At 37.1% G+C, this 13,356-nt stretch overlaps 1 protein-coding gene across 11 annotated transcripts in view; it reads right to left on the reverse strand.

Annotated features, from left to right (window-relative positions):
- AMOTL1 (angiomotin like 1) overlaps positions 1-13,356 on the reverse strand; it is a 275,805-nt gene that overhangs the window by 64,178 nt on the left and 198,271 nt on the right. For all 11 annotated transcript variants that reach the window (XM_056794476.1, XM_016433903.2, XM_056794483.1 and 8 more), the window contains 2 exons: positions 12,072-12,216; positions 10,235-10,324 (listed from right to left, as the gene is read on the reverse strand). In XM_056794476.1, the coding sequence (XP_056650454.1) occupies positions 10,235-10,324; positions 12,072-12,216 (235 nt within the window). The remainder of the gene's footprint in view (positions 1-10,234; positions 10,325-12,071; positions 12,217-13,356) is intronic.

Raw genomic sequence — 13,356 nt, forward strand, 5'->3', positions numbered from 1 at the left:
ACATGTTCTATCCTGGTGATCCAAAGAGTGTAGAAAGGGTGAGTAAAATGGGGAATAGCTGGGAGATAATAAATGGTCTGGGCAAAATGTTGGTAAACAGTTTTGATTTGTTTTGTTTTAGATCTAAAGACCAAGGTTATTGGGTTTTTTTTAAGGCTATCTATAAGAGTCTCCTCCATGAAATCTCAAAACAGATTTCAAAATTCAGGTACCGAGAGTTTTTATTCTCTTATCTTCCCTTCATTTCATCAGGAGTATTACATTTTAAATTCTTGGCAAAGCCAAGAGAACCCATCTGTCAATCAGTCATCAATCAACAAGCATTAATTTAACACTGAATATGTGCCAAGCAATCTGCTAGGAGCTGAGGCTACAAATACAAAGAACGAAACAACACCTACTTTCATCATAAAGGGAGGAGACCACAAGGACATATAAAAATACACACAGAATAAATACAAAGAGAATAAACATGAACATAAGGTAGTAAATACAAGGCAGCTTGGGAGGAATCAAGATCTCCCTTCTGGGATGCATCAGGAATGTCATTCATGTGCTACCCATCTTTCAGGTGTGGCACAAATCTTTAAGGGAATAGCCTTGGGCAAGGGGTCCTCAGTTTTCCTATCTTTAGAGTGGGACTAGAACCACCACCGATTGGGAAGCACTGTGGAAAGGATAAAGTATACATCAAGAAGACTAAGTGAGAAAATTAGCCCCACATCAGTTAACCTCCTTGCTGCAAGCACAGTGACTGGATCCAATTTCTCTCCTATCATATATATGGCAGAAGAAAAACATTTGAAATGCAGCTGAAGTAATTTTCTGGACCCTGTTATATGAAAGGAGAGATTCTGTCTTTGAGATAAAACAGAGCCACATTTTCACTGTTACAAACCTGCTCTCAGCCAGAGGGGCCCCTCTTCCCATCTCATTTGTGCCATGCCTTCAAGCCAGAAGGTTTAAGAGGTGTCAAGAAAGTTTCCATGCTTACAGAACACCAGGCACTGTTGCTCAGTCACAGTGAGCTAGTTCTAAGAAGCTCTTGCCAGAAGCCCAGGAGATGAAACTAATTCTGAAGGATTTTTTTTTCCATTCTGACCTGAAATAAGTGATTCAAACTCAGTGTCCTCAGGCAAAAGCCCTTCCTATTCTACTGAAATTATTGTCATTCTTCTACCCATGCACACTGTCATTTATAAATCACATGTTTAAATTCCAAACACAGCCCTCACTTGCAGAAAGGGCTGAGAGTATGTAATAAATGGGTATTTAATTTAATAAGTCTATAGGAATAGATAAACCAGACTGATGTTCTGAAGCAATGAACAATTAATGGTATGAATGCCAAAATGTGCATAGAAAAGACCTTTAAAAGTCATTATGGGGGCATCTAAGTGATTGAATAGATTGACAGCCAGGTCTAGAAATAGGAGGTTCTGGGTTCAAATATGACCACAGACATTTCCTAGCTGTGTAACTCTGGACAAGTCATTTAACTCCCATTGCCTAGTCCCATGTTGGCGAAGATGTGGCACTCATGCAGAGCCGGCACTCGGGGAGCTGTTCTGTTGCCCCTCTTCCCAGGACTGGAGGGCATTTTTTGCATGCCCCACCCCTCTATCCAGTCACTCAAAACAAGCACTTTTCAGTAATCCAGGGGCTCATGGACACCTTGAATTTATTCTCTGGGAACTCAACTTCCTTTAAGATTCACCAATGCTTCTGTCTTGGAACCAATACACTGTATTGATTCTAAGATGGAAGGTATGGGTTAAAAAATTAAAAAGGCACTAATAAGGATTATATGAATAGATGCAGAAAATGTCTTAATTGCCCTATTTAAACTAAAAACTCATTAAAGCACAGATGTGGAGGGACATTTTTATCAGGATAAAAAATATATATTTAAAACCAAAGCTAGCATTATTTGAAATAGAGAAAACACCAGAAGCTTTCTCAGTCAATATAGGAGTAAAACAAGGAAGCCTCCTTTATTTGTTGTTATTTAACATAATTATAGAAAAGCTATCATTAGCAATAATACAAACATAATAAATTAAGGGCATAAAATAGGCAAAAAGGAGTCAAAAGTATCTCTATTTGTTGATGACATAGTCACTTAGTCAAAAAACCTCAGAGAATCAGCAGAGAAATTAAATAAGCTAATCACATAATAGTAGGGACGTCCTTACCAAAAATTAAAAAATGCTTAACAAATATTTCAGTTAATCTCCCAAGATACATTTAAAATCTGCACAGATAGAATTATACAATATTCCTCAAAGAAATAAAGAATGACTTAATAATTAGAGGTATATTCAGTGTCATGGTTGGGCCATGGCAATAATATGAAAATTATATACCATCTAAATTAATTTCTAATTTATGCTATACCAAACTATCAAAAGGATATCTTATAGTTACACAAAATGTGAACATAATGCATTTGAAGAAACAAAAGGTCTAGGACCTCATGGGAAAAGTGGAAAAAAAGTAGAAATAAAAGAAGAATAGCACTTTCAGACCTTAAGTAAAAATAGAAGCACTAATCACCAAAATTATCTGGTACTGGAAAAAAGAAAAAAAAGTTCTTTAATAGCAATATTTTCTCAAACTATAATAGAAAATAGTAATCATCTAAATGATGTAGGACTGATTAAAAATAGAGATATTGATCAATAGAACATATTAGATATACAACCTAGAGAAGTTAATGAACATAGTAGAATAATGTTCAATAAATCCAAGGACTCCAGCTAATAGGGTAAGAACTCACTATTCCACAAAAATTGCTGGATCTGGAAGAAATAAGGTTTAGACCAATACTTCACACCACATACCATGATAATCTCCAAATGAATATATGACTTAAGATATAAAAGGTTGCCTCATAAATAAATTAGAGAAGCAAGGAAGAAATTTCTTCTCAGATCTATTGATAAGAGAAAAGTTCATGACCAACAAGGGATTGAGAGAATCACAGAAGACAAAATGGACAATTCTGATTAAGTTAATGTTTTTGCACAAACCAAACCAATGCAATTCAAATTAGAAGGACATCAATTAACTGGGGGGAAAATCTTTGCAGCAAGTTTCATGAATAAAGATTTAATTTCTAAAATATATAAGAAACTCATTTAAATTCATAAGAATATGATTCATTTCCTAACTAGTAAATTGTCAGAGGATATGTAGTTTTCAGAAGAAGAAATACAGGCTATTAATAGCCACATGAAAAAATATTCCAAATCATTTGTAACTAGAGAAATGCAAATTAAAACAACTCTGATATTCTACTTTATACTCATCAGATTGGCATTCAGTTCCACCTCTTACTCTTCATTGCAGCTCCAAACCTTGTTCTCCATGTTCACCATGACTTCTACTCATCCCTCAGTTCTTTCTCAGCCTACACTTTCTTCTCTTCCCCATCTTGATCCATTAATTAACCAATAAACTCTACTATCTGTCCTCATTTCTGGAATCCTTTGCTCCCTTAGCATATCTTTGATATTTCTAGCCAATCCTCCCTTAAATCACTCCCTAGATCACTCTCACCATCTTTTGCTCCTACACACTGAATGAAGTTGGAGAAAATCACAAAACCATGCAGAATGGGTGCATTACAGTCTTATATTGCATAAATTCATCTGGATTTTAACTATTGCCAAGCAGTCCTTTCATACTTCCTAACTTTTCCTTCTATCCTCAAACCTCCCAAGGCTTCCCTTCCCCTTCTCCTCTCAGCTAAAAATCTTGCCTCATATTTCATTAGAAAAAATGAGGTCACTTACCAAGAGCTTTCTCTTCTTCCCTCTTCCTCATCTCACAACATCCAGATGCTTTCTATCCTTATCTGTTCCTTCATGCTCATCTCATATAAAGAGGTCATCCTCTTTACCAAAGCAAATGTCTACACAAGTGATCCTTTTCTATCTCTACTAGAATTCCCTTATTAGTTCCATCCTCTCACTAATCTTCAATCTCCCTTTACCTACTGGTTGTTTCCCTACTGTGTACAAACATGCCCCTGTCTTGTTTATCCTCAAAATACAAAGCAAAAACCTTTACTTGATCTGTCCATCTCCACTAGCTGTAGTTTCATCTCCCTTCTCCCTTTTTGCCCCTAAATTCTTTGAGAGGCCAATCAATAACAGATACCTCCACTTCCTTTATTCCTACTCTCTCTTACCTCTCTACAGTCTGTCTTCCCACCTCATCATTCAACCAAAACTGCCCTTTCTAGAGTTTTTGTGCTCTCTTTTTACAATCCTTTAATTGACAAAAACAGTGGTCTTTTCTCAGTCCTCATCCTTCCTGGCCTGTCACAGCCTTTGACACAATTGATCACCTTCTTCTCCTTAATTCTCTCTTCTCTCTAGTACTTAATGACATTACTCTCTCCTGGTTCTTATCTTACCAATCTGACTGCTCCTTCTCAGTCTCCTTTCCTGGATCTTGGTCCAGGTCATGCCCTGAGCTATGGATGTCCCCCAGGACTCTATCCGGACCCCTCTTCTTTTCGTCCTCAATACTAGTTCATCTAATCTCCTCAGCTCTTATGCCTTGAATTATTAACTCTATGCTGATAATTCTTAGATTTACTTAACCAGACCAAATCTCTTCCCTATTCTGCAGATTCATATCTCTACCTGATTATTAGATGTCTCAAACTGGAAATCCTGTAGACATTTTAAATTCAACATGTCTAAAACTCAACTCATTATGTTCTACACACACACACACACACACACACACACACACACACACACACACACACACACACACACTTTCAATCACAAACACTCTCTATGTTCTAATTTCTCTACTACTGTCAAGGGCAGCAGCACCCTCTAAGTTCCCTAGGCTCTCAAACCAGAAGTCACCCTTGTCTCATCACTCTTCACCTCACCCTCCATATCCAATCTATTGCCAAGGGCTGTCAATTTTACTCTTGGGACATCTCTTAAATATGTTCCCTTCTCTCCTCTCCTCTTATTCTGCCACCAATCTGGTTTAGGCCCTTGTCACCTCATACTGGAACTATTATAATTTCTTGCTGAAGGGTCTGTCTTCCACAATTCTCTCCCCACTCTAGTGAATTTTCCATTTTGCTGTCAAAGTAACCTTTGCTAAAGGGCAAATCTGACCATGTCCTCTGCCCACCCCTCATAAACTCCAGTGACTCTCTATCGCCTCCAGGATCAAATATAAAATTCTCTATTTGACCTTCAAAGCCCTTGGCAACCTGGTTTACTCCTACCTTTAAAGTCTTCTTAAACATTATTCCCCATCCCCAATATACTCTGTGATTCAGTGACCCTGGGCCCTTTCCATCTTGCAACTCCGACTATTTTCATTGACTATGCTTGGCTTGAATTTTCTCCTTCCTTTTCTCTAATTCTTGGCTTTCCTTGCTTTCCTTAAGTCCCAGATCAAACCCCATCTACTTTGAGATACCTTTCTTGATTCTCCTAAATGCTAGAGCCTTCCCTCTATTGATTATTTCCAATTCATCCTACATAGAGCTTGTTTGTACATATTATTATATACATGTATGTTGTCTCCAGTAGAGTATGAGCTCCTTGAGAGCAGTGATTCTCTTTTGACTCCCTTTCTATCCCCAATGCTTAGCACAGTGCAGGAGCTGCTTAATAGATACTGACTGACTACTGATTTACTAACTGATTGATACTGACAAAGATCCCCCCCCAAAATGATATGTGTCAAGAGGGGCTTCAGGAAAACAGGCACATCAATGAACTGTTGTTAGAGCTCTGAACTGGGACAGCCAATCTGGAAAGCAATCCAAGACTAAGCTTTACAATCTATGACCCAGCAATACCATTACTAGACCCATATCCTAAAGTGATCAAAGCAAGTAGCAAAGCATCTAGATGTAGAAAAATGGATTCTAGCTACCATCTCTGAGACCTTGCACTGGTTGCCCCTCATGTCTGTAATATACTCCCTTGTCATTTCTATAAATATCAGAAAATACTTAGAAAAGCTCTTTTTTGTGGTGGCAGAGAACTACATCTATTACCATTGCCTGGAGGATGGGCAAACAGATAAAAGCATTTGAATGCAATGGGATATTATTATGCCACAAGAAATGATGACATGGACAGCTTCAGAGAAACCTGGCAAGACTAGTATGAACTGATGTAGAGTGAAGTGAGATGAAACGGAAGAACAACTGATAAACTTATAAAGAGAAACAACTTTGAAAGGCTGAAGAACTTTGACTCATACAATAAATTGTCACAATTCTACATGACTCACTTTTTGTCCAAAAAGATAATGTATCCAGGATGAAGGATGAAAAATACATATTTGTACATGGCCAAGTGAGAACTTGTTTTGTTTGTTTATGCGTATGTGTTAAAAGAGTTTTCTTCTTCTTTTTATAAATTGGAAGTAGAGGAGGGAGAGAAAATAAAAGCTTGTTAATTGGGGGAAAATTCTTTAGTAAAGAAGAGCCTAGAAAAACCTAGACAAAGAAGAATCAGGGGGAAAGGGCAACATGAATCATTTACAGGAGGAATTTCCCTATTTGATGAGAAAATCTAGGAAAATTAGAAAGAAATCTGGCAGAAGTTAGGATTAGGCCAGTGGTTTTAAGCTCAAAATATATAAACAATAAGAATATTAAAGGTCAGACTATAAAATAAATCAGATGAGAGAATGTTTATGTATCTTTCACAGGTATGACTAAAGGAAACACCGCTTGTTTGTTAATTAATAGACAAGTGTTTATTCAGTGTCTAACAAGTACCAGGAACTATATGTAGGAGTAAGTACATAATGACAAAAGTTAAAGTCACTGCACTGCTCTCCCTTTCCTAAATGGTTATGGGCTAACCAAAGGAGATATATATCTACACAATTGGCACAAGATGATTTGGGGAGAAAGTCATTTGCAGCTGGGCGATAAGGAAAGGCTGATCCCTGTAGAAATCTAGAGATGCTAAGAGACAGAAACTATATGGGAGAGTATTCCAGGCATGAGAAGCAGCCAATGCAAAGGTTCATCAGTGGTCTATGGAATCTTATTAATGAGAAATAGTCTGCTGAGTCAGTAATATATATATATATATGGCATATATAATATAAGCTATAATAATAACAAAATATAATAATAGAAAGGAGGGTAGGGACCAGTTTGTAAATGGCTTTAAATGCTAAAGAGAGGAGTATATTTTGTTCTAGAGATAATAGGAAGGCAGAGGAATTATTATTAAGGAGGTAACATGGGACAGATGTGCATTTTAGGAAAATGGTGATTGTTTGGGGGATTGCCTGTAGTAGGGAGAGGCTTGATGCAAGGAGACCAATAAGAGGGATATTGCCTTAGTCCAAGCAAGGTGTGATAAGGACCTGAACTAGGGTGATGGCTGTGTGAATGGAGAGAAGAAGATGTGTTCAAGATATGTTATAGAAGTAGAAATCTGGCAATTGAATAGATATGTAAAGTGGGTAAAAAAAAAGACAGTATGGCTAGTGGACAGAGTGCTAGGTTTTAAGTCAGAAAGACTGAATATCTCTTCCAATCCTAGCTGCAATGAGGAATTTGAACAGTCTCAGCCTCAAGCAGATCTCTGACTTTTCTTAAAGGAAAAAGTTGCAACCAAACAATGAAAAGAGCAATCAAAAGAAAAGATAGATAACTGATTACATGAAACTGAAAACCTTTGCATGAACAAAATCAATGCATCTAGGATAATTGGCTAACAAGGGAAGTTGTTTATTGGGGAAAACAATTACATCAAATACCTCTAATAAGATTCTGATATCCAAGATATTTAAGGAACTAATATAAATATATACAACTAAGAGTCATTCCCCAATGGATATAAAAAGACATGGGGAGAGGGTAGCATTCTTAAAAGGAAAATTACAAAATGATTTTTAAAACACATTAAAAAATTAATCAAGTTACTAGTAACCAAAAAACAACACAGAGGTTTGAACTCAGGATGATAAAACATGGTATAATAGTCAGTGTCAGAGGGGCTATAGAAAGACAGGCACTCTTATAATGTTGGTGGAGCTGTGAATCACTCCAACCATTCTTGAAAACAATCTGGAATTATGCTAATAAAGTGATTAAAATGTCCATCTCCTCTCATTTATATAGAGATCCTAGAACTAGGCATATCCATTCTAAGGTCAAAGACAGAAAGGGCTGATCTATGCTAAAATATTTTTACCTCTCCTTTTATAAGATAAAAAGTAGAAACAAAAGTAGACGGCCATAAACTCTGGGGAAGAATATCCAAACAAACAAATGTAATGGAAAATTGCTGCATTATAAGAAATGAAGGATATGACAATTACTTTGAAGTATGGAAAAACTAATTTGAATTGATGCCAAGTGAAGTAATAAGGACCAAAAAAATAACATATCCAATTATTAAAATAATGCAAATGGAAAGAAGAAAAAATTTCACCAATTATAATGTACAAGTTTAGTGCTGAAGAAGTGATGAGAAATCATGCCCCTCCCTTCTTTGCAAAGGTGGAAGACTATAAGGGAGGGATACTGTTGAGGATATCAAACTCAGCTGTTGTGCTGGCTAGTTTTGCTGAATTGTTTTTTCTCTTCTTTTTTCCTTATCCATTGATAGAGGAGATTATCCTCTGGAGGGTAGAAAGGAATATATAAAGATGTTGTAGAAACAAAATAAGAATATTACTATTTTTTAATTTGGGGGGTATTACTCTGGAAAGCAGTACTGGAGGGCAACCACAAATAGCTAAAACTAATAGGGAACAAATGGAGGAGTTTTGACCCAAATGTAAAACTAAGCAGAGAAGTTTTTGGCATAGAAGATAAAATATGGTAATAGTTACTGGAAGACCTAAGTAATTATGCCCCAACCTCTGAGCTTTGGAGTTCTATCCAGGAACTAAATAACAATGTCATGGGATAGTTGGTCTTCCATTTTAAGGAAGGAAATTGTTAAGATGGAGAACAGCTAGAGAAGGGTAAGCAGGATGATGAAGAGGTTTCAAAATTAGGCTCCAGAATACTATTTTGAAGGAACTGGGATTGCTGATTTAGCCTGTAGAAAAGGGTGGGGGTGGTGGAAGAGGAAACATAATCCTTGTCTTCCAGGATTTATAGGGCTATTGTGTGGAAAGGTGATTCAGTTTATTCTACTTAGCCCCATAAGGAGAAACAGTGGGTATAACTCACAAAGACAGAATTTAGGCTTGATTTAAGGAAGAATTTTCTAGGAATTTGACCTGTCAAAAGTAGAACTGACTCGGGACAGCTAGGTGGCTCAGAGAATTGAGAGCCAGGCCTAGCAATGGGAGATCCTGGGTTCAAATCTAGCCTCAGAAGAATCCTAGCTGTGTGACCCTGGGTAAGTCACTTAATCCCTTTTGCTTAGCCCTTACTGCTCTTCTGCCTTGAAACCAATACATGGTGGGGACTCTAAGACAGAAGGTAAGGGTAAAAAAAAAAAAGCAAAATGGACTACTTCAGAGGGCAACAAGTTCCCCATCATGGGAAGTCTTAGTGTAGAGATGCAACATCCACTTAACAGGAATCTTGTAGAAGCTACTCCTGTCCAGATGTGGGGTTAAGACTCTGCTGCCTCTTCCCACTCTGATTCCAATCACAATCCCACTTTGCATAAATCTATTCCTTTGATTAATAGTTTTTCACTAACTGTCCTCCCTACTTATATAATTAATGAAATATCTTTCCAACTGCTCTAGGCAGAATAAATACATTTTCTATCATTTTTGTAGGGAAGAACTTTATGATGACTCAAATGCTTTTAAGGGTAGAGGGTCTGGAACTGCTCACTTGTGAAAAATAAAAGAGTGCTAGAGAGTAAGTTATAATAACAATGAGCTCCAGCTTCCTTTCCCCTCTAGACCAACCAAAAGAGAGTAAACTTCAAGAGTGGTTTAACATGTCTGATGTCAAGAAGAGTGGTCAAGTTTCTTCTTTGGATTCTTACCCAAAGAAAGAGATAGATCATAAATCACAGAGGAGAGGCTAGACCTAAAGCTAAATTTATGGTAGGAATGCTTCCCTCTGCTCCACATTTGGCAGACTTATACAGGGTTTGGTCTGGGGTCCAAGCAGGTTACATGCTGAATTAATGCATAAATGCAAGTACCAGAAAAGCATCTCTTCAAGTTATCACAATTCTCTTCCTCTGACCAACTTAAAAATTTTTTTTCAGAATAAATTAATTTGAATACTTACTCTGGGAAGCATAATGACCTTCTGTTGCTTTATCTTCATGCCCATCATATTCTCTGCTGGCTAGTTGCCTGTTGGCAGTCTCCAGTCGGTCTGCACATAAACAGGAAATGCTTTAAAAACAAATATGTATGGATATAAAATCATCAATCAACCAAGAAAATTAGATGGGTGCCAAGAGGAGGGCGTGAATCAGTGTTCAGGCAGGAGCTAAAAACTGGGGACAGCCAGAAAGTAAAGAAACTAGTGAAAAATAATCTTTCTGACCTTTGGGAAGATATAATTCTTATGCTTCCATGCAATAAAAAGAAGAGTGTCCAGGGGTAGGCTCAATTTGGTGTCTTCTAGCAAATTAGGCCCCATGGGCATGAATTGAGGTTTCAGGGAAGTTTCTAAGAAAGGCATGCTTGGATGTTTGTTCCTTTTATGCATGCTAAGACAGGAAGCCTAATGAAAACAGGGCTCTTCCCAGGAGGCTTGGCTTTCTCCTTCTGAAACCCATTGCCATGGTAGGAGGAAAGGTCCTCTGATCTGAATTTCAAACAGTGCTGGACCCAACATCTCTAAATCTCTAGAAGGAATATATACCATACCAAAATATCTTGAAAAAGGGACATGATCACAAGGGTAGGAACTTCTGATCTTAAGTGAGTCTATTGACACATCCTTTAATTTATTCAAGAGCTATCTTGTGGCCAAATATTTTATTCATACTGAATTGCCCTGTTAAATAAATAGGGACAGAGGGGCTGTCTCCAAGAATGCCTCTTGAAAGAAGAAAAGTCTAGAACTTGATCATTGGGGCTTGTTACTCCATGTAGGTAGTAGACCCTAAATAAATAAATAAATGAATGAATGAATGAATAAATAAATAAATAAAGGTTCACTGATGATAGGAAGACAAGGTGGAGGGTGAATTCCTTCCACCCTTCCTAAAATATTCAAAACTCTAGGGTGGGTAATCTCCCATCTCAGAGCAATCAGTCAGTCAAAAAGCATTTATTAAGCACCTTTTATGTTCCTGGCACTCTGCTAAGTACTATAGATATAAAAAGAAACAAACCAATAAAAAACCCAGTCTCTGCCCTCAAGTAGCTCACAATCTAATGGGAGAGTCAATAAACAAACAAAAACAAGCTGATATAATTTTTAAAAAGAAGTAATCAACATAGGAAAGACACTAGAATTAAGGGGCTAGGAAAGGCTTCCTGAAAAAAGTAGGAATTTAGCTGGGACTTGAAGAAAACCAGGAAAGCCAAGAGGCAGAGATGAGGAGGGTAAAAATTCTAGTCATGGCAGACATCCAGTGAAAATGCAAGAGGCCTATATACTCTTTTTTTAAAAAATCCTTATTGTACATCTTAGAATAAATACTATGTATTGCTTCCAAGTCTAGTCAATCTCAATGATCACATTTGAACCCAGGATCTCCCATCTCTAGGCCTGTCTCTCAATTCCCCTCCCACATATATACTCTTCATGGTACTTTACTTTGGGAAGTAGGCAAATGGAGCAAATTTATTTATTAAATTTGAGTTTTGAATCCTTTAGGAAAGACATATGCATTTTTCTGTCCATAACCATATTAAGTAACATTTTTAAAAAGGCAACATAAATATATAAACACTAGTGATTTGAATGCTTAAAAGCAATGTAAGATATTTAAAAGGGAGACAGACCTGTCCTTTAGCAATCACAAAATGTAGTTTAGTTTCCCTAGTTTATCTAGTATAGGAGAAACACTGCTCCATGAAAAAGAAAACTCTGAATGTTGATAAACAGTGAATATAACAAAGTACCCAGAAGTTGGAGCAGAAAATGCACAAAAAAATAAACATGCCTCGTAGATCTCGATTGAAATCATGAAGTCTTCTAATCTCTCCTTCCAGTTTGTTCCTCATGGCTTTGTCCAGAGACTCTCTCTTGGTGGTTGACTTCACTAGACTCTCATAGGCTTCTGAAATCCTCTGAATTTCTATTTCAAACTGAAAGATAAAAAAGAGTTGGTATTAAAAGTTGAGATTATAACATAAGCATCTTTGATATTCATTTGATAGTCTTATAGACTAACTATGTTCCCCATATACCACATCAGTATGTGGTTTCTACTTTGTTATCAACCTCCCTCCCTTCCTCTCGAAAAACACTCAGAAGCTTCATCAGGCTGATGGAACAAATATTCAAGGTCATGTAATCCAGCCTCAAGTGTCCAAAAATGACTATCTAAGATTCTCTGTATTTCCTTCCATTGTGTAGCATCATAGAAGGAAACTAAGAAACTGTTTCATCTGACCTCATCCAAATCGTGAATCCTCTCTATGATGTTCCCAACAAGCATCCATCCAGCTTCTGTTTGAAGCACTCAGATGATGAAGAGCTTACCACTCTATTTCCTCCATGCTCAAGATGGCCAATTTCCCTTTCAGAACAACTTTAACTGTTAAAAAGTTTTTCTTCCTGTTAAGCAAACACCTACTTCTGTGCAATGTCTTCCCATTGGTCCTAGTTTTTAACTTCTCTAAACAGAAGTTGGATCCCTTTTCCACATGGCAATCTTTCAAATATTTGAAAACAAATTAACACCTCCCTCCAACCGTAAGTCTTCTCTAGACTAAAAATTCTCAGTTGTTTAAATTGAGCCCACTATGGTATGGTTTCATCCTCCTGTGGACATGCTCTAGGTTGTCAGTTTCCATTTTAAACTGTGACACCTATGAAGGGAAATACTATTTTAAATGTGGTCTGAGATAGGAAAATAACAGCAAGATTATCCTCTCCTTCATTCTGGACACCATGATGCCATTAACAGCCCTGTTGCTCTATTGATTCATATTGAGTTTGCAGTCCACTAGAAAATAATAGGTCTCTTCATATGAAGTATTGTCTAACTATTCCTGCCCAATTCTTTACTTGTGCAACTAATTTTGTTAAACTATAATTTAGGAATTGATAAGCAATCCTTTTATATTTCTAATATGATATATGATCCAACCTATTTTGTTAGTCTGTCCACATCATTTCAGATCCTGATTCAAATAACACTCAGTGCATTATCTCTCTGTCTCTCTCTCTCTCTGACTCTCTCTATCTCTGTCTCTCTCTGTCTCTCTCTCTCTGTCTCTCTT

Source organism: Monodelphis domestica, chromosome 4 (assembly GCF_027887165.1).
Source record: "Monodelphis domestica isolate mMonDom1 chromosome 4, mMonDom1.pri, whole genome shotgun sequence".
Taxonomy (NCBI): domain Eukaryota; kingdom Metazoa; phylum Chordata; class Mammalia; order Didelphimorphia; family Didelphidae; genus Monodelphis; species Monodelphis domestica.